Consider the following 23,519-nt stretch of genomic DNA (forward strand, 5'->3'; position numbering starts at 1 on the left):
CACGGATATATTTGAAAACGTAGCTTTCTCTTTGCATTTTGGCCTTTTCATTCACACGCAAACTGTGTTTTAGGGTCACTGAAAACAGGACTTTTTGTCAAAGATTTTCAGGAACTCTGCTCTTTTGATTTTCAGACAGAGAAAACTGAGTTTTTGGCTTATAACATCAATGTGTGCCATTGACTCCTTTGTGAGTTTCCACAAACAAGGGGGCATTTCGTGCAATGAACCGAACTGGTATTAGCTCTAACCTGCTAACAGGACTTTTACATGTTTACACATAGATGTACAATAATTCTACCACTGTATTAGGAGAAGAGGTGTTAGAATGTGCTACAGAGGTAGCTAGGCGGGTTTCAATTACAGATTTGCGCAAAATTTAGGCAATATTTTCGAAATGTCAATAAAAGTGTGAGATGACTGCATGCCATTGACTGATGTTCTGTGACTTCTCTGGCAATAACTTTCCAAGAAGCATGGTGATGGATGTTCAAAACATTAGCAGCTTGCAGCCACCACACTAGCCATCATTATTTCCAATCAAAGGCCATGTAGGCATGTTACACGAGCCATATTGGAAAGGCAAGCCCCTTATAAGTGGGAGCAACCACGAATTAGGGTTTTGTGGGAGGTGATAGTCCACGATTTCACAAAGGAATTGTGGATTCAAAACTTTCCATTAGGCATAATTATATTCGCAATTTAAATTAGCACAATTTAAAGGTTAATGGAAACCTGCCTATTGTTCCAGGTAGCCTTCTGGTAATAGCTCTGTATTAGGCTTCTGATTTAGCTTTAGGATTCTATCACAACCTTTTGGTTTGGCATGCTCTTGACAGCATGTCAACTGCATTAACATTTGTACAGGGAATATTTCTACTAAAAGTAAAATACCCATGTTCATGTGGACTAAGTCTGAAGCAAATGCCAGAGTACAAACAGGACAATGACTCCAAAACATTAAATTGTGAAGATTCTGACCACAAAGGCGTGATTCTGTGGAGGATTTTCTCAGTAAGCTCAAGAGCAATTTGGGAGTCAAATCTTTTTCACAGTAAAATTGAAATGTACTCAAGTGGCACTAAAGAAGATGGCACTTTTTTAAATACTCTTTCAGAATCAGGCAATTGACATGGCTACAAGCACACTTCTATCAGAGACCCTACTGAAAATACTTGATTAATCCTCCTTTTTCACTTTTCGGCTGAAAACCAGTGAGCACTCAAAATGACAAAGCAGAATTCTGTACTTGAACTCAAGTCATTATAAAGTGCCACATGGTGAATTCTCTAACTCATATTTTTGACCATCTTTTTCAGGATCTCATGAATGGTTGTTTCACTGGTTAGAAAAACAATGACCCACCTTAAATTATGACTTGCAAAAATCTGTTTTTTTTTCCCAGTTATGTTTGTGGTATTTTTCTGTCATTGCTGTGCGTTTGCTCTTGCTGACAAAATCATGAGATTGCAAGCAGAGTGCCATTGTGCCAAAAACCAGCGTGCTTCTAAGACATCTATTCTCAGTGCAAAGTCTAAGACCCACTTTCCACCAAAACACCAGCAGCTTTTCTTTGTGCTGCCTCATCTGAATGAACCTCCTGCCTGTTTGTGCCTCACCTCCCAACTGTGCACCATGTGCTCTGCGCTGGACACCAAAATACCACACAGACAATTTCAAGGTCAGTTAAAACTGTTGGTGCATTGCTTGTGCTGGTAATTGTGCCACCATGAAAATAGTCCTCAAACTGAAAGCAACCTAGATCAGTGCCAAAGTGAAAACTAATGAAAAAATAGCCTTGGAGAGAAGATGCTCTTGCTCATCTTCAGGAGAGTTTGACGTTTAGTCCATGAATGTAAGACAATGCCATTTTTTGGACACAGTGCTCATAATATGTATAATTATAGCTGCTGCAGAAGAATTGATGAACAACTATACAGTAGCATTTGCATTCTACATCACATGGGGATTAAACTTGTTATCTCAGACACCAAAGGCAAGTCACTACACCAGTGAGCTATTTGCCAAGAGAGAAACCAGAGATGGCTTCACCTTCACACTATAACTAAGCCGACCACCAGGGGGCAGGATATCAGCTGTCTGCGCACAGGCGGGCAAAGATTGATTTGCTCCATATGTGAAAAACTGATGTTTAAAGATGCCACTTTCCCAAAGACTGCCATAGTTTACATGAGGGCAGAATTCAAAATGCTGCAGACATAAGATTCTGAAATGTTTCACACTTCATCTACCATGAAAGCAAAATTTTGACAAATTTGATCATGAACCACAAAGATTTATCTAGCAAGATTTGCAAATGTTTACATTCTGGTATAAGTTGCAAGCCGCAAAGCTGTAGCACGTATGAATGATTTGTTATGTATTTTAAACTTTTGAAATTTAGATGGTTGCTATAGCGTCACCATCAGGATTATTGGCTTGTGTTTGCAGCTGAGAAAGTTTGGCATGGGACTGGACCTATGTGCAAAGTTTGGTTTATTTTTATGAATGGGAAGTTGTATTTCCCTGGAAGAATATTAATAACACTGAGAAAAACAAGAGGGGGCCCTAATCACATCAATACAACAAACAGAATCATACATTAGGCATTAAACCTTTATGTTATGCCTCTAAAGTTGCGTCATTGATTGGTCAAACTGAATTTCACATTTCCTGCTAAGACCAGAGAAGACTGAGTATGGGATGTGATGTATCTGTACTCTGATGAGTGATGATTTATGGGTAGCTCTCTGTAAATGAGTGCAGCTTAGGAATGGATTTCAGGTCAGTCTCCTCCCTGTAGCTGCTGCTGCTGCTCCTTCATCCCTTCATCCCTTTGAGACTTTTCCATCTCTTTTCTCACCACAAACACTTCCACACTTGTAAACATGCGCCTGAAGCAAAATCATTACTTGTGATGGCATTTACAGCCAGATTACTTTAGCACTTGGAGTGCTCTTTGGAGAGTGATTTGCTCCTGGAGCAGGAGTTGAGTGAAGGTTAGACATAAACCAGAGGAATGGACATTAGGTCTGTTAGCTGATGTGAAAAGATGCTCAGAAACAGAGTGAGATAACAGCAGCAGTGAGTGGTAGTCAGGCTGCTTTCTTGTGCAAAGCCTGTCTGCGTTGTTACAATAATGCTACAGTAAATGATGTGCTGCCCCCAAGTGGTCAATAAATTAGCATACGCTTACCCACAATGCAGTGCAATGAAATGACGTCATGTACTAGTTGTTTCTCAAAGCTCCCAGTGATTTACTAGCTCTGCAGAGACTGTCAGAGTAGAGACTGAATAAAAAGCACTGCATTCTGTGTCTTGGGATTCTGAGGGAGTAGAAATCCTCAGTAAAGACAGACAAGCCGAGACAGATGCAAACTGTGTTATGTTAGATGCAAAATGATGCATATTAACTGGGCAGTACATTAGCTCATTTTCTCCCTACCTTCAATGCAGTCTGGCAGTCCAACAATGGAATAAGTCCTTGGAGAATGTAATGATTCTCATTTTTAAAGGCCCACTTGTTTTCACCCTTTTAAAGTGACAGTTCGGGGTTGTATGAAACACTTTTGTATAGTCAATGTCAAATAGTTAAACATGCCCAGTGTAATTTCGAAACACCCAAGGTGACGTCTTTAAAAGGTATGTTTCATTTGACCACCAGTCCAAAATTCCAACGGCATTCATTTTAATAAAATATGTGACAGAAAAAGCATTAAAATCTAAAATTTACTAAGCATGTAACCAGAAAATGTTTGGGGTTTTTCTGCTTTAAATAATTACTCGATGACCTACACAGTCGCATGTGAATTTTCTGTCAACTGACTTACTTAACAAGGTAATAACACATTAAATTTACAAAAATCATCTTTTTAACCCTTTGAAACCTGGATCTACAAGAGTTAATTATTTTACGATTGCACAAGCTTTTAAAACTATAAAACTTAAGCAAATTGGTTTGCTTTCTTTTTGAAGCATGGCAACGAGTAACTTGGAAAAAGAATCCCCTACAAATTGCAAGAAATAAGGAAAAGAAAGAAAATTAAAAGAAAATTAACTGAAATTAGTTATACATCAATAAATAAGACAGAAATATAAGAAAGACAGATACATTTATACATTTATACATTCAATTTAAAAATAATTATTAGAAAGTAATTATTAATCCTAATGATATATTTCAAGTAACTACATTCACATTTTGAGCACTTTTGTCAAGCACTTATTGTGTTTGTTTTTAAATCATTTTTCTTTTCTTTATTAGTGAGCAAATTTTAAGTTAATTTATTGCAATTTTTAACTCTGGGTAATTTCTAATGAAGTTGTTCATTGCCTTACATGTTTCTGGTTGAAGATTAAGTCAATTTGCTCAGGTTTCAAGGAGTTATATGTATTTATTTGTTAAAACAGGTTTGTTAGAAGTTGTTGCAGCTCTGTTATTTGGGACCTGCACTATTTGCATACTGCAATTATTATTATATATATATTTTTTGATCAGCACATAGTTTTCAAATGTGAACAAAATTATCTTAAGTATCATTTTTCTACCTGGCGCTCAGAAACATAACATTAGTTCTTTATGGTTATCGACTGAAACTTGATTGGATGCTGTCAGATTAGTTTAAAAAAATGGACCTTGTGTGTTGCCTTGCTGGGAGTAAACAGTGTTGATGACAATTTGATTCAGGAAATAAATTAATTTGTGGCACACTTTTTAAATACAGGTCAACAGATTATCGTCCTGGCCAATTATTTGGCATTTTGCCAATTATCCGTATCAGCATTTTAAAAAGTAAAGTGTCAGCATGGGAAGAACTTTTACTTTTAAAAACCTCAGTTATTTTTTTTTAAGTTTTTTTCATTTTCACTTGGCTTTATTAAAAAAGTCGCAGGAAATGTATATGATGTTGAAAGTTTCAGTTTATAGGCATTTAAGTTTTGTATTGGAGTTTAATCTACTTCAAATTCTTAATGGTGACAGAAAGATTTTCATTTTTATTGGAAATGCATATTGCTTCAAATATCGGTTATCGGTCTCATTACCTACTAATCATTGGTATCGGTATGCCTTGAAAAACCAATATTGGTCGAATATCAAGATAACATACTTTTTAATCTTTGTGTTTGGGTGAAGGTTTGAAGTGTTTTCAAGTCAAAAGGCTCAAGTCTAAGTGAAGTCATGAATCATTGGTATTAAAGTCAAAGTCCAGGTGCTTCTTTGATTTTGTCAAGTCGAGTCTAAAGTTATACATTTGTGACACCTCTGCCAGTAATCCAAAGTCAGACACCTCTGCCAGTAGTCCAGTCAGACACCATAATATGTGTAAAGGTCAGATCTTCCTGGTCTGGTCTTACCTGTGATGGGGATTCCTCCGAGCCCGGTACTGTGACGTCCTGGCAGCACTGTCAAGTCCAAGAAGCTGCTGTGTGATTTGACTGTGTGGTTCAAATGCACAAAGTTACTACGTGACGACGTGGAACCCATCCAGGAGCCACAAGATGCTGACGAGGAGGAGGACGAGGAGGAGGAAGAGGAGGAGGATGAAGATGATGATGATGAAGGGTGAGCGGGGAAGCTAAAGGAGCTGTAGTCTCCCCTGTGAGGATGCTGGGAGAAGTGGTGAGAGGGTGGCAGATGGGTGGGGAGTGCTCCTGGGGGCCCAAAGCCTTTGTTTAGCAGGGGTCCGTGTGTTCTGTGGGAGAAAGGGCCAGGCGACAGCGAGGAGCCGAGGCCGTCTTCCACCGAGAGCTCCTTCTCTATGAGGTCGGCCAGAGCCCTGCGAGTGATGTCAAACGGGTCGAAGCCCAGGTCGTCCTCCTGCTGCTGTTTGGACGAGCCAAAGCCGAACGCCGCCTGCCAGTCTGTGGACGACGACACCGGCATGGTATCTATATATATATATACACACACACACACACACACACACACACACGTACAGGAGATAAAATGCGACACAGAATGAGTATTCAGCATTTATATACAACACATGGACAAATGGCCAGCTATAAACACAGGACACACCTTGTGGGAGGAGGTTGGTGGGGCAGTACTATATAGTATATACATCAAAACTATGGCTGTCAAAATAATGTATTAATTTTGATTAATTAATCACAGAAACAATAACTTGTTGAAAAAATTTACTGACTCATCCCATTGACCCAGTGCCTCATTGAAGTCCACAGTGGATTTGTAACATGGGTTTCGTGCCAGAGAACTTCAAGACTGAAATATCACCTTGATGCAAAGCATTTAGCAGCGAACCCTGAGGTCCAAGCTAGCACAGCCTTGATGCTAGCGCTAGCTGCCAGCCTCGTCAGCCTCGACCAGGCGTTCAGAAGCAAACAGTGAAAATGGTGTTTTGATAATTATTTTGACTCTATACCATCTTTTACTTCAGTTTAAAAGTCTCTCTCAATATTTCAAAATAAAAGTCCCCTGACAACATCTCTGTTGATAGAATTCCATCAGTTGTTGACACAAGGCATTTTATTTTTAAATATTTGCAGGACGTTGCTTCTGACAAAGTGGAAGATTTTACCATTACGATTTGTGCTTGTAAATGTGAATTGAATTTATTAAATACTTCCACCGCAAAAAATGAATTATACTATTAATTTAGATTAATTAATCAAAGAGCATGTAATCATTTTTTGAAACTGTTTGACAGCCCTAATCGAAACGTTTTATATTGTTTGCAATTTTGTGCTACAAATTGTCATTCAAATATTGGAAGTCATCACTGGCAAACAAACTGACTTTTTTAATTTCATTTTTTAGATGCCCCTATACCACTCTCAAAATGCAATTTAGTTTGAGTGCTGATATTTTAACTGGCTGGTGGCCAAATGAGGTGTTTGGAGAATTGGGATATTTATTTAATTATTCTTTAGTTTATTTTCATTTCAATGAAGATTTACTTGTAAAAAAGCTACTTTGATTTATGATTTTAGAATGTTTTTTTTGTACTGGAAGTATATGATGTACATTTTACAACAAAGGAAATTGATAATATTGTACATTCACACACTACTGTGTTCACAACTTTGTTAAAAATATCGAGTGTGTATTGAACTTTTAATCATCTGCGATAACAAACTGACATCTGCCTGCAAGTTACATCATAGCAGCGACTATTGTAATGCAATGTAACTGACATCAGTTTTATCGCTCAGGGTTTGAGCACATTAAGCTTCTAAAAGTAGATTTTTTTCTGTATTGTTAGTTATTTTGTATTGTGCACTTTCTCAAAGAAATCTGAGACTTTCTTAAGAACCAATACAGCCTTCTATCAGCAGAAAGATTAACCAGCTACAATTCTTGTTTGTCACAAACAGCTTCTCCTCACACAGCAGGCTGGTTTTTACTCCTCTGTGAGGCTCACCTGAGGTGAAGAGGCTCTGTGGCTCGGGTGCTGTGGGCCAGTCAGCGTTGCTCTGTGGGGAGCTGGGGAAGCCGCTCAGTCCGCTGGGGAGCGGGTTGGGATGCCTGAAGTTACTGTTGTCTGAGAACAGCGACTGGGAGTCTGCAGAGGCCACCTCGAATGGGGAGCGAGCTGTGTGGCCTGTCACACTGATGGGAACCACCAGGCTGGGCTTACTGAGGCCAGGAGGGGGTGACGGTGAGTCACTGCCAGGGAGCTGCAGGACACAGGAGAGGAGAGCAAATTACCTGTCTTTTTTTTATTTTATTAGATTTATTAGATAAGACAGATCGATAACGTAAAATGCGAAGAGAGAGAGGGGACAACATGCAGCAAAGGGCCACGAGTCGCACCCGAGGCCACTGCAGCAAGGACACTGCCTTCACTCAGCCACCGGACGCCCCGTCCGCTGAAGGTTTGATTAAAATTCAAACTGTCAATGTGCCCTTCAGATCCACAACAAAAAAACACATCGGTATCACCACTGTCGCAACCTCACCAAATATATTTCTCATTTTGAAAATTTAATATTGCACTCAAATGTTTGACCTCTCTTTAATACTTAAAAAAATCCCTTGAAATAAATAATGAGAAAAACTTGATTTTCATAAGTAATCACCTCAAAAACACGTGTTCTTACTTATGGTAAATAATAACTCAGTTGCCATTATAACACAGTGCATAAGTACTTAATTACAATATTTGCAGTATTTCAATATTTTGTACTTAATCACATTATTTATTGGGTAATTTAGTACATAAGTACTTCATTACTATAATTATACCACAGTGCATTAGTACTTAAATACAATTTTAATATATAAAATGTATTTACAATGTTTATATGGTAATTGAGCACATAAATGCTTTATTACAATATTTATAATATTTCAATATTTAGTATATATTTACAATATCTATATGGTAATTAAGCACAAAAACACTTCATTACAGTATTTATGAACACACGAACACAACTTAAAAACTGGGTTCATGTTTATGGTAATGAAGTACATTTTTATGGTAATAAAGCCATTTTTTACTTGTAATTAAGTACACAAGTAGGTATAGGGATAATAATTGTAAAAGTTTATGACCTGGTGTTTTGTACTCAGTTTACATCAAATTATGTCATTGATTTACCTGGTACAATTCACCTCTCCTTGTTTTACATAAAGTTAATGTTTTATTGTGCACTGTCCCTGTCTAGATAAAATTACATTTTATGTCAACTAAACAGAAAAATTGCAGATTGTGTTTCTTACCAGCTGTGAGGTTTCACCATTGCTGATGACGTCTGTCAGTTTGATGCTGGGGCTGTTAAATAAAAGCACAAAAAAGGAGGTATTATATTTGCACACCCGATGACTGAGGAGTGTTCCAGCCTTATCTGATCCTGTCAGTGTTAATACGTTTTATAGTTACCATAAACTGTTGTATAAAGCCAGTAAGAAATAATGTCCAGCACAAAAAATATTAAGGCAAATAACCTGAAGCCTACAGCCTCTGTTCTCACACTGCAAATTCACCCATACAACAACAGAGCCATGTCATACTCACCACTCTACTCATCTCACGTTATCTTTTTAACAGATTTTACATGTTTTGGTTTTCCCTAGTCAATGTTAGGCTTCTGTCAATAAAAATCAAGGTCTCTTTCTATTTAAAGTTAATCAATAACAGGTGAGCCAGAGGACTGAAGTGAAAAATTTGCTAGGGGTGTTGTGCTGCCTTCACAGTGCCTTAAATCACTAGTAATTCACTGATATGCATAAGGCCATCATGTAAAACTAGGCCATCTCTGCAGTACAGACTAATACTTTTGTCAGTCCTATACGACCAGAAAAAACAGAAAAAAGGGTGTTTTTGCTCAAGAGGTAGAAAACCTACAACTAGCAGAATGCACTGTGCTTAATGTAATGTGGAATGGTCTGTATGAAACAATGGCCATATCTTGTATTACAGCTTAACAGTAAGCTAAAGCATTTTTTTTAAACATTTGAGGCAAGAAATATGCAACTCAGTCACAGAATCCTGGTTTATATTCGATCAGTGCTGCTAAGTTCACAGACTCTCGCTATTACAGTGAAACGGAGCAATAACATTCGTTTCTGTAAACATTTTAGATGTGAAATAGGCAGCGCAGTAACATAACGTTGATTTTTATTCAATAAGCTCTGCCTAGTTTTATCCTTTGATTTTAAGGTTCTAGTTTACCTGGCGAGGTCCCGGTTTGAGGAGAAAGGTGTGAGCGCCAGTACAGGGCCAAGGCTGAGGTCAAGCTCGGGTCCCTCAGGGGACAAGTGTTCAGAGTCAGAGCCATTTAATGGTGGACTCCTCCTGTGTTCTGATGACAGACCGTTGGTCATCTTCCCGTCTTTACTGGAGCTGTTAGACCTGAGACAGCACACACAAATAAAGATTATTATTGTCAATATTGTTTAACCAACATCAGTCATATTCATTAATATCAAATATTCATTAATTTTCTGAGTTTTAACACTTTTTACAACATACTACATAAGTAGTATAGTAAAGTAGTAAAGTACATTTTTTTGATGATCACAACCTGTCATATGTCAGTGATTAGTAGCAACATTGATTGTGATAGTGCACTTGTGGAAAGCATGTATTTTCTCCATATATCAAATATGGTAAAAAAAGAAAAAAAAATGGCACTGAAAATAGTAAAAATGACTAATTCCACATCAAAAGCCCAGAATGACACCCAGAAATAGTACAATGCATGTTTTTTATGCTTTGGTGGCTGTGGGATCAAAAATTGCAGTTTGAATGGGTTTCAATGGAGCATCTTATGACTATAAGAGTATGAATGTAACAATTTAGTTTCCACAGCGTATTTTAGACTTATTGTAGGAGCTGAGCTGGATATTCTCTGATTAAACAATACACAATCTTGCCAAAATTTATACCAAAAGCATGAGCACAGCCAAAGCTTTCAAAAAAAGAAGAAGAATAAAAACAGTGTATAATGCGCCAAAAGAATCACAGGTTAATATATAGCTGAGCAGAAATCTAAATTTGCAGAGTAATGTTCCACAAACATCTGATCTTTGTCATTCTTGTAGCTCATTAGTTTGACTTTTAAAACAATCTGTATTTATTTGAATAAAATTAGTACATTAGTAGATCTGAGTTTTCTTTCTGAGTTGAAAAAAAAGTTTTTTTCTGAGTAAGAAAAGGACATGAGGAAGGTGATAAATGACTACTGAGAGACGAACACACAGTGTCAGACACTTTGGAATACCTCTGTAAAGAGCTGGCTTTGCCCTTTGGCTTGTCTCCTGACACAGCAGTGGTCTGCAGGAAGGTTGGGTTCATTTTGTAGAGGTCTTGTAGTAATTTCTGCTCATACTCCTGATGCTTTCCTGCCTGGAGGCCAAACGACAGATTAGAGGGAGAGAGCTCTGCTTTCATAAAAACACCAGTACTACAGTGGTAAACTGTGAGGACTGGAAGACGGAACTTGAGGCAACCTGAAGAATACTTCTGATGCAAAATGATAATTTTAGGGCCCGCTTTAATATTACACAAACTTGTATTGCTCTGCGAACAAAAAGCATGTTTCAAAATCAAGCTTTAAAAATGATTAGACATTAATATTATTTTCTACTTTGATTGAGTTAATTTTTCAACCAACATCAGTTCTAATTATTAAATATATCACAAAAATGAATTATTTTCAATATATTACATGCTAAGTTGATTTTTTTTATTATCAGAGCCTAGGATATGTCAATAATTAGCAACAACATTGATTTTATACCTAATTTTTTTTAGTGCGTGAAATACACACACACATACCACTCTGCACACAAAATGCGTTTTTCAAAATCAGTCTATAAAAAAATATCTGCTTTTACTGAACTTTTTCTTCAACTAACATCAGTCCTAATCATAAATATCAAATATTCATTAATTTTCATACTTTTTTCATAGTGTTTAAAACTCTTTAAATGCCAGGTTTTTGTCATGATGCCACTATGTTTTTAGATGAAAGAAATTCTACTAAACTACATGCAAAGTTGATTTTATTTTATTTTTATTATCACAGTCTGGGATATGTCAATGATCAGCAGCAACACTGATTGACAGTGCACCTAGAGGAAACATCATGTATTTTCTCAACATGTCAAATGTGATTAAAAATCATGACATCATCAGGTGGAAAACAGTCAAAATGACAAATTCCATGGCAAAAGCCCCAAATGACACCCAGAAATAATACAATAAATGTTTTAATGTTTTGATGGCTGAAGGATCAAGAATTGCAGTTTGAATTTGTTTCAATGGAGCATTTTTTGCACTTAACAGAATGAATGTAACAATTTAGTTTCCACAGTGTATTTTACACTTATTGTTGGAGCTGAGCTTGAAATTCTCTGATTAAACTGAAATACACAATATTGCCAAAATGTATGCCATATGCATGAACACGGCCAAAATAATTTAAAAAATAGGAATGAAAAGTGCATAAAATCCACCAAACAAACCCCCTAAGGGTTAAGGAAGTATAGAGTGGTATATGGCTTAAACACCTGAGCTGTTATTGTTCAGGATCCCCTCTGTTTATTTACATGATATACTCACTGCACGCCTTAGCAAGACATGTCAGACGGGTTATTGTTTGGACAAGTCTGGCTATCCAGTGATGCCGTTGGTTGGCATAGTTTGAAGCAATATGAATTGTTTTGGATACCATGCTAAACGTCCACAGGTTTTAATAACCGATACATATTTGGTTATGGATGGATAGAGGAGCATGTCGGTGTTCCAGGGATATTAAAGCCTGGTTGACGAGACATTGACAAATGTGAAGTAAAGCAAACAGCTCCGTGCAGCTCCGTTGCACTGTTACCATGGATGCACACAAATAAATTGCAAAGATTTCTTTGATAATGAAACAAATGTCTCAATTTGTTGATTTTTTAAGTACTGAAGTCAATGCTATGCTCTTTTCTAAAAATGATATGGAATACTTGAGATAGCTGTCACTCCAACAGTATGTGTATTTTATCTGAGCAGAAGATAAGTGTCTTGTGCCTGCACTTGCCTGCATCTCTTCTTTAGTGAAACTGGCAGCTTCGTCTCCCAGCTCGTGCAGATACATGCAGTCAGGTTTGGGGCACTGCATGCTCTTTAAAAAGTAACTGCAGTATTTTGTTGTTCCTAAAGAAGCCTGAAAAACAAAACATATATTCTGGAATACAATACCTCAGTTCAGTTATTTAAACAACAACACTGTCCGTTGCTAGACCGTTACGAGGGTTTGACCAACTTTCTGGAGTAGTACGTGGAAGTGTTTGAAACCGTTTCCTGTCACAGAAGTAGTGCACTATATAGTGTGTTCACCATTTTGTAGTAGTGTTCAAATTCTCCACTGTTAATTTTATCTACAAGATGTACATATGATGTGCCCAACATTTTACTCCCACAATGCAATGCGACTGTGCATTTCCGGAGGAAGAAAATTCCAGCATAGTGTCCGAAGTCTACTTTTCTTTATATAGGTCACTATTTAATACAAATTACATAGAGAATAGTGAGTGAGTGCTGTAACTGGATTGCAAATGCCCAAAACTTAGTTTGTTCAAATATCTTTGTTTTGGTTTTTTTTGGTGTTTTTTTTTTTTAGGTTTGATCCAAATATTCATGGCATGAAAAAAAAAATGAAAATTTGATGGGTTTGTGCTGCAGCTCAATGGAGTTTCCATTGTTGGCTATCGCATTGGAGAATTGTTTGGCCCTCACGTGACTAAAAACTATGATTACATTATGATGCTACCCTGAAATGCTCCTTGTCACCCAACTGATGAGCATCCAGAATTCTAGAATTTCTGCAAGTGCAATGATTAAGAAGCGGCAGAGTAATATTTTCAGTGATGAGGAAAGTTGTGCTGTCATGCAGATTTGAGCACATTCGAAATGTCTTGCTGACCAATCAGGTTGCTTGGTCGGAGCTCCTTGTTGTTTAATATGAATTTGGACACTTTCTTTTTTCTAAATGTGCTATTTTTATCTCTGGAGCTCACCTTGAGTGTTCTGCCATCGACCACTACATTGTTGACACACTGGATGGCTCTGAGAGCGTCTTCAGAGCGAATATATGTGACGTAGGCACTGGCACTGGGCCCCTGGAACAAAGAAAACACATAAAACTGATATTAAAAAACTGGCCTGATCCGCATGGCAGCCTGACAGATGTTCCCTCTGACCTGCCGTCTCTGAGCGGAGCCTCACCTGTGAGCCAGCGTATGATGTGCTGTTGTTGATCACAACTTTGTGGATCTTCCCAAATTTCCCAAAATATTCTGGCCTCTTTAGAACCTGTTAAATACAGAGGACACAGAATCCAATGTAAGCGTCATTATCATCAGTCATCATGGTTATTGCTCATAAAGCATAAGTTTAAATGGCAATTCAGGGAGCCTTTTAACCCTTTGAAACCTGAGAAAATTAGCTTGATTTCTCTCAAAATCATGGGAAGAGAGAATAAGCAATGAAAGAATATATTACCCAAAAATTAGCCAAAAAAATTAAATGAAAATGAATAACAAAGATTTTTTTAAGTTAACAAGGCAAACAAGACTTCTCTTATTATAATAATTTTGTAACATATAATTTTGTAAGTATAAAGTATTTGCTCATTAAGTACAAGCTTAAGTGGTCACTAAGTGAGCATTTTCACCTTTTAAAATCCTGAAAAAATGAAGGAAAGGAAAAAAAAATCAAGAAATTCGTAAGAAGTACAGGAAAATTAACCAGAAATTAATAACAAAAGAAGAAAAAGAAAGCACCCCCTCCCCAAAAAAAATGAAAAAGCAAGAAAAAAAGTAAAAACAAACAAGGCAAATAAGACTTGCAAAAAGTTCTTAAAATTAGATAATTCTGTAACATAATTTTAAATATGTAATTATGATAATAAGAAATAATTTTTTTTCTCTTTTCATTTTCCCTGTATATTTTTTCTACTATTTTATTTTAACATTTCTTGCCATATTGCTTACTGCCTTTTTTCCTGTGTTTTTGAAAGAATTGCTCCAATTTGGGTTCAAAGCTTTAAATATTGTGAGAGGCTTCTGAACACAGCACAAGAAAGTAAGATTGCTTCAGGTTTCAAACGGCTAACTGTTATGTAGAAGTCACATCCTTGCCCTATTTCTGATGCAGCAGGAGGTTTAAGTATAAACCCTAAAACTTTTTCTGGGATAGGAAACAAAATTAACTTATTTTCTAGGAAAGAAGTACAAGCAGTTCTATTAGAAAAAGTCTGCAGACAAAAAGGCACTTGTACAATATTCCTCCAAAGACAGAAATCCTCTGCTGAATGTAGACTGAGAGCTGAGAATCCAAGTGTTTGTGTTGGTGTCAGGGCTCGGAGCTGGATGGCAGTTTTGACATTCTGCTCAGTGTTGGCAGTAAGCTCACAGTGGGAGAGGAGGGTCATTTCTTTGTGTGGCCTTTGTGTGACTGAAGCTGTCCTGCCTGCTCAGCCTCTCATCCTCTTCCTCCAAAACACAAAGACAGGCTCACACCAACAGGAAGAAAGAAAGACATGGGTGAGAGGGAGACCCTCAAGACAAAGAGACACTTTTCTCCCGGCTCTCAGGTTGTCCTGTCGTACAGTAAGAAAGCAGTTGTTATGCAAAAAGGAACAGTAAGGTTCAACGTTTGGGTTCTTTCACTGCGCTGTTCAGGAAAGTGGGTCAGAAATTTACTCTCCTAAGTAGATTTTTATTTGCCCAGGTGGTGTTTTATTTATTGTAAGGGATGCATGATATATATCTCGTTGAAATTATTCCCCAATAATAGGACATTTTTTTATTCTGCATTTTTTTCTGACAAGGGCAGCATCTAAACACCCTGATACAGTAGGTGTCAGTACAACTGAGCTAAGTGATTTGATTTCTTTAAAATAAAAAAAGAAATAAATAAAATGAGGAAAAAAGGCAAGAGGTTTCCCACAAATTGTGAGAAATTGTGAGCACGTGCGTGGAGGCTGACAGTTCCCTCTAATGCTGTCTCACTATGACTTTAATAGATCAAAATAAATCTGACAAGATTCCCTCTATTCTTAAATCTCATCTGCCAATACCATCACTTTATTATGACCGTACATTTGTGACAACAAACAAGAAATGTTAAAGATCCACTTTGTAATGGTATTAATGCTGCAGAATGGAAAAACAGTTTTGGGGAAAACGTCATCTGGTGTGTGTGTGTGTGTGTGTGTGTGTGTGTGTGTGTGTGTGTGTGCGTGTGTGCGTGCGTGTGTGCGTGCATGCACATGTGCGTCCTTTTGAACTTAGTTTTAACAGCATATTATGTATGTGAGTAATTCACATAGCCAGACTCAAGTGTTTGCAGTGCCTTATACTTATTTAATATGGTGCCTTCAGAAAGCCTGAGCATTGCCCTTCACTGCTGGAAAGATGATTAATAGGTTCAAGGATATTTATGGCATGTAACGTCATCATAGACGCCATCAGGCACTGACGCCACGCTGCTGCTGCTGCTGCTGTTGTTTTCCAGGACTGCTGAGTGTGGGAGATGTTGGCAGACTGAAATGCGGCTGCACAATTGCATCCCATTCATGTCATGCTTATTCTAGTACATGATAGAGCTTTGCAACAGAGTCATCAGAGCAGGGTTAAATTATTCCTTCAAAATACCCACAATCATTACAGCAGCATACACTGTGATAACTTACTGTACCGTGTGTGTGTGTGTGGTCTTACCTCCGGGTCAGCCAGCCTCTGAGACAGCCCCACTACAAACACAAGGTTTCTCTGGACCACTCGGACACTCGCCAGGTGTTTTCTGTTCTCTGTGATCTTCTGCTTCTTCTCGTTCTGCTTCTGCTTCTTCTCATTCTTTATCCTCTGCAGCTCCTCCTGTGACAGAGGCTTGTACACTGCTGGGTCTTCTGGGTAGGGCTGCAGAAAACACAACAATCATAAAAAACATGTTTACTGAAAGTTACACTTTTTTTTTTTAGAGACAAAAGTAGCAAAAACCTTTGTTCATCTCCTACATACATTACCTCCTACATAAAAGATATTATGTCCTATTAAAGAGATGTTATCTCTTACCAAGAAGACACAGAGACACAGTATGCAGAACAATAGCATAAAGAAAGCAAAAATATAACTACAAGTAGGAGCTCTGTGGAAGGCAATACCTAATACGAGATAGCATCTTCTACTTACAAGATATTATCTCCTACGTAAGAGATGTTAACTCCTACGTAGGAGACATGGTAAAAAGAACAATGGCAGAGAGAAAAAGAAAATAAAAGCGACATGTAGGAGCTCTGCAGAAGATAACATCTTAGGAGATAAGAGATGATATCCAGATAAGAGATATTATCTCCTACATAAGAGATGGTATCCCCTATGTAGGAGACACAGAGACACAGTATGCGGAACAATGGCAGAGAGAAAATTCAAATAAAAATACAGGCAGCATCTCTGTAATATCACTTACATAGGAGATAATATATACGTACAAGATATTATCTCCTAAGAGATGTTTTCTCCTCCATAGGACACAGTATGCAGAACAATGGCAGCGAAAAAAAGGAAAATAAAAGCTACAGGTAGGAGCTCTGTAGAAGATATTATCTTCTACGTAGGGGATAATATCTTATATTCATCGTTCTTATCTCGATTTGTCATTATCCTCCAGCTCCTTTCTAATATGTTCTTGCTTTGCCCTTTTTATCAAAGCATTTTGTAAACTCTGTTTTAAAGGTGCTATATCAATATAGTTATTATAATTAATGTGTAGGAGATAAGATCCCATACGTAAGAGATACACTTTGGTGCTGGCCAACATTGCCTGCAAAACAACTTCTTTTCACATTGCCTCTCAAGGCTTCTGAAGATTCTCTACCACTGTTAGATATCGAACAATCTAGAGTTCATATGGACAGTGTGAGTCATCTCTTTGCTGGATGGAAATGTCAGCTGAAGGTGGAATGAGTTTAAGTTTATTTTTGATAACAGAGTGGTTTAGACTCTTGGGGCCATATTCAGAAAGCTTCCTAGTACAAAGAAGCTGCCCTAAGTGACAAATTTCTAAGAAAATACTTAGAATTCTATTTTTTTTAAAAGACTTTATCCTAACAGGGTAGAGTGGTACTTGGTAAAGACAAAAGTTATTCACAAGAGAGCTCCTAAGGTGAAAAACTGTCAGAAGTAGAGATGAGAACTTTTCTGGAATAAGGAGAAAATTATGCACAGCGCAATAATGATAATGCCAGAAATAAAAGTTATCACACCACAAAATTAATTTGCAACTGGAAAAATTCAACAGTAATGACTTTGGTCTGTCTAAACCTTCCATGAGCAAAATGATCACACTGACAATTACAGTACCTCACTGCCTCATATTGAGACATTTCATTTTCACTGGGAGTCCTCACTCCCTCACAAAGGGGCATATCTGTTACAACCAACTAAAATAAAACTAGGCTGACCAAACTTTCTCACTCATGTAAAAGTTTCTTTCTTTTATATGCTTACAGCTGCTCGGAGAATTTTTCCTAAATCACTTCTAAGTTAGGACTCTGCAGATTTTTTGTTTTGGCTTTTAGGTTAGCAGCTTTTCTGTGAGTGTTGTTAGAATGTTTGGGGATACGGCCACAGTCCATTGTTGACCCTATCCCAGATGTGTCAGAGGCTGCATTTGGACTCACTTGTTGTGTCCAACAAGTGATTTTCCGCCTTGTGTGCTTCCACATATGACTGACAAAAGTGTGTTTTTTAAATGATATGAAACATCACACAACAGAACAGTCAGAGTCAGAGGACAGTTGGCTGCAATGCAAACACAAAGTGAATAAATTATCTCAGTTTATTGCAAGTCTTATTTTTGTAGCTTTGGCCATTATTTCTATCAGTTATGAGAACATCATGCTCACAAAGTTTACTGCCGAGATCTGGGAACACGGTGACATCACTACAGCAAAGTCTGCTGACCAATAAACACAAGCAGTCAGAAGATGAAATAGGTCAAAAACAAGTGAACAGTTTGTCCAGATTATCTAGACCACTTCATTTTAAGGTACCAGTCAAAGTGTGTACGCCTGAAATGTTTGTGATAATCCCTCAGTGAACAGAAGAATGTGCACACACAACTACAGTTAGTACAGTAGGTCAAGGTTGAACTGATAATACTGGTGATAATTTTACTGTTTTACATCATTTTCTGTGCCAATCATATTTAATTAACCTGGAGGGTTAACCTGATGGGCAAAGCTATCAAAATGAGACTAATGCAACAGGAATTTCTTAAAGAAAAAGAAGCCGAATGACATGCCACATTGAATGGTGACTGTTGGACATGGGACATACTGACACCAGTGTGAGCATTAAAGCTTGCATAAATGAGATTCAGAATTCTCTGTCAGTGGTACTTGTATGAGTTATCAGGGAATCCTTCTCTGTTTTGGTGAAGGTTAAAGAGAATTCAAAGAGGACAGAGGTCTACCTTTCTGCAGGCAGGACAGAGACCGTTCTCGTCCGTCCGGATTCGATGCCAGCAGAAGCGACAGATCTGGTATCCACAGGTGCAGGGGAAGAAGTTGACGTCATCGATCTCCAGCGGTTCCATACACAGCGGGCACTCCATCGGGTCGTCCTTCAGCTCAGGATTTCGGGACATCCTACGATAACACACTGCTGGACTGGACAGCTTTCACAGGACAGCTGCACTGGATCCTGGAGAGAAATCAACCAGATGAAAAATCAGAAGTCTTGGTACTAGCACCTTCTAGAGACTGATACTTCTTAATACACCTAGTAAGAGTTTTGAATGAAGCAAATAACATACTGACAGTTTATTCCTAATAGCAACAGTTTAAAAAAGATGTAAAGTTCAGCCTAAAGAGGAGACGTCATTTCGTCGTTCAATTAAAAGAGTTTGTCCCTTTCTGACCATGAATGTGCTAAGCAAAATGTCACAACAGTCTGTCTATTTGATTATGAGATATTGAAGCTTTTTATTTGGGGCCAGTGTGACATGTGTTGTGGTTTTGTTTACTCTTACCAACAGACCATTTTTATAAAAAAAAAAAAAAAAAAACACTCACCCTATCAGATGACATTTCATCACATTGCATGACAACATTTGAGCCAAGGATCAACTTTTGTGTTGTGTTGTGTTTCCTGCAAGAGCTCTATCTGTGTCGGGACTCGACACTGTAGTCTTAATTGAAATTCATTGAGGGGGCTGTGATTTTTTTCATGACTTTTTCTCACTATGTGAGACAAAACCCTAAATACATTCCAGTCTGAGTAACAGATCCATGACGATGGATGAAGGCTTCTAAGACACAAAACACTCTCAAGTGGTTTACAATACTTTGAACAAGGTTTTAAAGTGTGCCCTTCAGGGCCTACACAGGACACATCTCTATATAAGTCTTGTATACTTTGCAGGATCCAGTCCCTGAACTGAGACATAGCTGATAAGTATTTTATTGTTTTCTTCATGAACATTCTTCATGAACTGAAGAAAAGGGGACCACTTTTAACAACAGCAAAATTATATCATCAGTTTACGGGGATCAAAGTAGCTCACCTGGTACAGCAGGCACCCCATGTACAAAAGCTATGGTCTTGCCGCAAAAGCCGTAGGTTCGATTCCAACCTGCAGCCCTTTGCTGCATGTCATCCTCACTCTCTCCCCTTTCACCCTGTAGCTGTCCTATGTAATAAAGGTGAAAAAGCCCCCAAAAAAATCTTGAAAAAAAACAAACAAGTGCTCGGGCACACTTTTCGTCTATGCATGAAGCTGATTGTACTGATTTGTTTTAAATCATAATGTTTAAGGGAAAAAAGCATGTGTTTGGGAAGTACTGAGCATAGTACCCTTATAACCCTAACATAAGTTTGTCTGACAGAGACTGTAGGTTAAACCTCATGGTGGAAAGCATGACATCAAATGAAGATAATTATAGGGAGAAAAGTGAAGCACTGAGGATACAACTGGATATATGAGTCTTGCTTTATTAGGAGTTTGTGAGTGGATGTTTTGATGTAGTTTTGCTGTTGTTAAACACAGCCCCATTTACTTCAATTCATAAAAATTGCTCAACTTTCTTGGATTCTCTATTCCTCGCGGTTGGATGCAAAAAGGAACACAAGTCTTCTTCACAAATTCAAGGTAACATGTTGTGAGTAACTAATATACATGTGGTCATTTTATGGTTAGTATTCCTGTAATGTAGATTAAAGACCAAAGCATTACTGTGGGCACGGTTTTTCTAAATGCCTGAGTCACCCAAATTGTCTGATAAAAAACTGTGGTGAGATACAGGACTAGTATTTATGCTGCTTATTTTGGCCCGTCATCGCAGACAGTAATCTAAAATTAACTCAGCTTAAACAATGTCAAATAAGGCAGCTCAAAGTGCTGCTTTCCAGCCAATGACGTGCGAGTTCAGTGAGAGCGAGTCACAACCACGAGAGCTACTGAAGCTGTCATTATGCATTAAGTCATAATGCAGCTGTGTCACTGAGGGCTGGAGAGAAGATGTTCAACTTGGTCTGGATCACTTTAGTGGCCAATTAAAGTGTTGTTAAAACCTCTGCAGGCACACATTGCTGCTGCTTAATTGGCAAGAAATTGGGTGATTTCACAACATATGATTTACTTGAATGCATGGGTGGGCTTTAAGCTAATGGACAGACTGAACAAAACTGCGACATAAAAGCTTTGTGACATTTTATGCTTGCTGTGAGAAACTCTTTATTTGTTAGCAGGATTTTTAGCTGGAGTTCTGACAGGCTTTCTGCACAAACTCAGGCTCCCAGAGAAAACATTGACCTTTGTAGTGTGGTGAAACATAAGATGAAGAGCCTTCTTTCAGGGAGCCTGAAATATCTCTATTTACAGTGTGTCAGTTTCCTTAGAAAACATAATCATCTTTAGTTGGCTGACAGGAAGCCATGCTGAAGCAGTCGCTGACCAATACAGAAACAATGTAACACCTGCACTATGACACTAATGCGAATCAAGCACATACAAGGGACTAAAAACTGGCTTCTGTTCATATTTAAGCATGCATGCAGGCAGTTATGACTCTTTGTCATTAATAATTAACTCAAGTGCATTGTCTGCATGCTCATAAAGAAACATGAACGCCGCACACAGCTGTTTGCATAAGACTTCAAACCTTACTGTCTCGAGACAACTTGTCAAAATAACCCTTAAAAACCTGGAACAACGCAGGTTAAATTTAACATGTTACACATATTGTATATAGTGTATATATTCTTATTGTTATTCTTGCGTATGTATCTCTCTGTTGTTCATTGTAGCACCGCACTCATATTTATAATTTGACATTTCTAACTTGCATACCACTTTTATACATTAAATTGTAACATAAGGCACAGTTTTATATTTTACACACTTTCCACACTCAGCACATTATGCATTATTTAAATATTCACATATTAGTGCTAATTGTCTAGTACTGTATTGCTCACATTTATATTTTACACACTTATTCATCACATTTATATAATTTATTGTTAAATATTTACATACTTGTGCTATCTGTTGCTATTATTGTATTTATATTTTATATTTTTCTTTTTCTTCTTTCCATGCTTGGTACCAGAGCAACTGTAAAGAACCACTATTCCCCCCCCCCCCCCCCCCCCCCCCCCCCCCCCCCCCCCCCCCCCCAATAAAATATTTCATATTCGGATTCTGATCACTTTTCTTGTGCTGCATCAGGCACCTTTCACAAATATTTAAAATATTAAACTTTGAGCAATTTTCTTTTAAAAAACAAGGAAAAAGGCAATGAGCAACTTGGTTAAAAAAAAAAGTGTTGCAAGAAATAAGTTTTTTTTTTTTTTTCAATTTATCTTAGTGAAAATTGGGTAAAACTGTCTAGGGAAAAAGAAAAATGGTACAAAAAAATATATTTATACATATTATAATATTACATTTAAAATTATGCTACATAGTTATAATACTATTTAATAAAAACACTTTTTCCAAGTCTTATTTGCTTTGTTTGTTTGTTTGTGCTTTATTTTGTTTGTTTTGAATGTTTGGGGGGTTTTTTTTCTACATGTTTTTAATTGTTTTGTTTGTATTGTTTTGCTTTGTTTTCTTGCTGTTGCTGTTTTTTTTTCCCTTAATTTTCAGGAAATTTTACTTGACCTTTCTACTAATTGCATGCTAATTTTCCTCATTTCCTTCTTTCTAGTGTCTTTGAAAGAAATCAAGCCAGTTTGCTCAAGTCTCCAAGGGTTTAACATAACCAGGAGCAGAAGGCAATGTGTGCGTTACAAAAATTAAATGAATAACACTGTCATAGGTACGTCATAAACATGGCTGCATCAAAGCTGTTTGAAAAGGGTCACAACTACTGCAAATAAAATACCTCACGTCCAGTAGCACTGGGCGTCTGCAGAGGCGGAACCATGTACCTCTATCATGATGTTTACAACTCAGATGAACCATAAAGATGGTGTGACACATCACTGAGTATTACCTGCTCTCTCCATGGTCAGAATCAAATCAGAGAAAGTCTGATTCATCTAAGCCACTAGATCACCAGCACGCCAAACAATATATTTTACATTTTTTACATGAAGCCTGTTTTTACATTATTTTGTGTCTTTGTGTCAAACTGACTTGTGGGAACGATTTTTTAAACTTTTCAGTCGCGGTTACAGCCAAGTCATTGAAAATCTTTTGCATAAGAGTAAGATGCACTTTCCGTACTCCAACACAACAAACTATCAGCAGCACTCCTCTCTCTATCTCTCACTAACATCTCCACTGTTGTTTTTCCTGCAACAAGTCACCTATTGTGAGATACCAGAACAAGATTTCTATTTTAGCAAGACTGGACACAAAACAGACCAGAACGAACTAAAGTTATGGAAAACATTTCATTTCTCTGTTAAGTCTTTTCCATAATGTTGTAAGACACTGATAATAACAATTTGAGCCTGTCAGTGTCAAAAACAAGCACTTTTAATGGATGTAGACAGACAGAGCACACGTGCTCTGAAAGGTTACAGTGCAGCTTGTTTTTCCGCA

At 37.6% G+C, this 23,519-nt stretch overlaps 1 protein-coding gene across 1 annotated transcript in view; it reads right to left on the reverse strand.

The window, feature by feature from the left end:
• The window catches only part of cnot4b (CCR4-NOT transcription complex, subunit 4b), a 32,373-nt gene that overhangs the window by 4,974 nt on the left and 3,880 nt on the right, over positions 1-23,519 (reverse strand). The window contains exons 2-11 of the mRNA XM_042511275.1: positions 18,939-19,168; positions 16,184-16,381; positions 13,686-13,772; positions 13,478-13,579; positions 12,499-12,624; positions 10,693-10,817; positions 9,642-9,821; positions 8,690-8,741; positions 7,386-7,641; positions 5,356-5,889 (exon numbers count right to left, since the gene is read on the reverse strand). Of these exons, the coding sequence (XP_042367209.1) occupies positions 5,356-5,889; positions 7,386-7,641; positions 8,690-8,741; positions 9,642-9,821; positions 10,693-10,817; positions 12,499-12,624; positions 13,478-13,579; positions 13,686-13,772; positions 16,184-16,381; positions 18,939-19,112 (1,834 nt within the window). The 5' untranslated portion in view covers positions 19,113-19,168. The remainder of the gene's footprint in view (positions 1-5,355; positions 5,890-7,385; positions 7,642-8,689; positions 8,742-9,641; positions 9,822-10,692; positions 10,818-12,498; positions 12,625-13,477; positions 13,580-13,685; positions 13,773-16,183; positions 16,382-18,938; positions 19,169-23,519) is intronic.

This window comes from Plectropomus leopardus, chromosome 22 (assembly GCF_008729295.1).
Source record: "Plectropomus leopardus isolate mb chromosome 22, YSFRI_Pleo_2.0, whole genome shotgun sequence".
In the NCBI taxonomy this organism is placed as follows: domain Eukaryota; kingdom Metazoa; phylum Chordata; class Actinopteri; order Perciformes; family Serranidae; genus Plectropomus; species Plectropomus leopardus.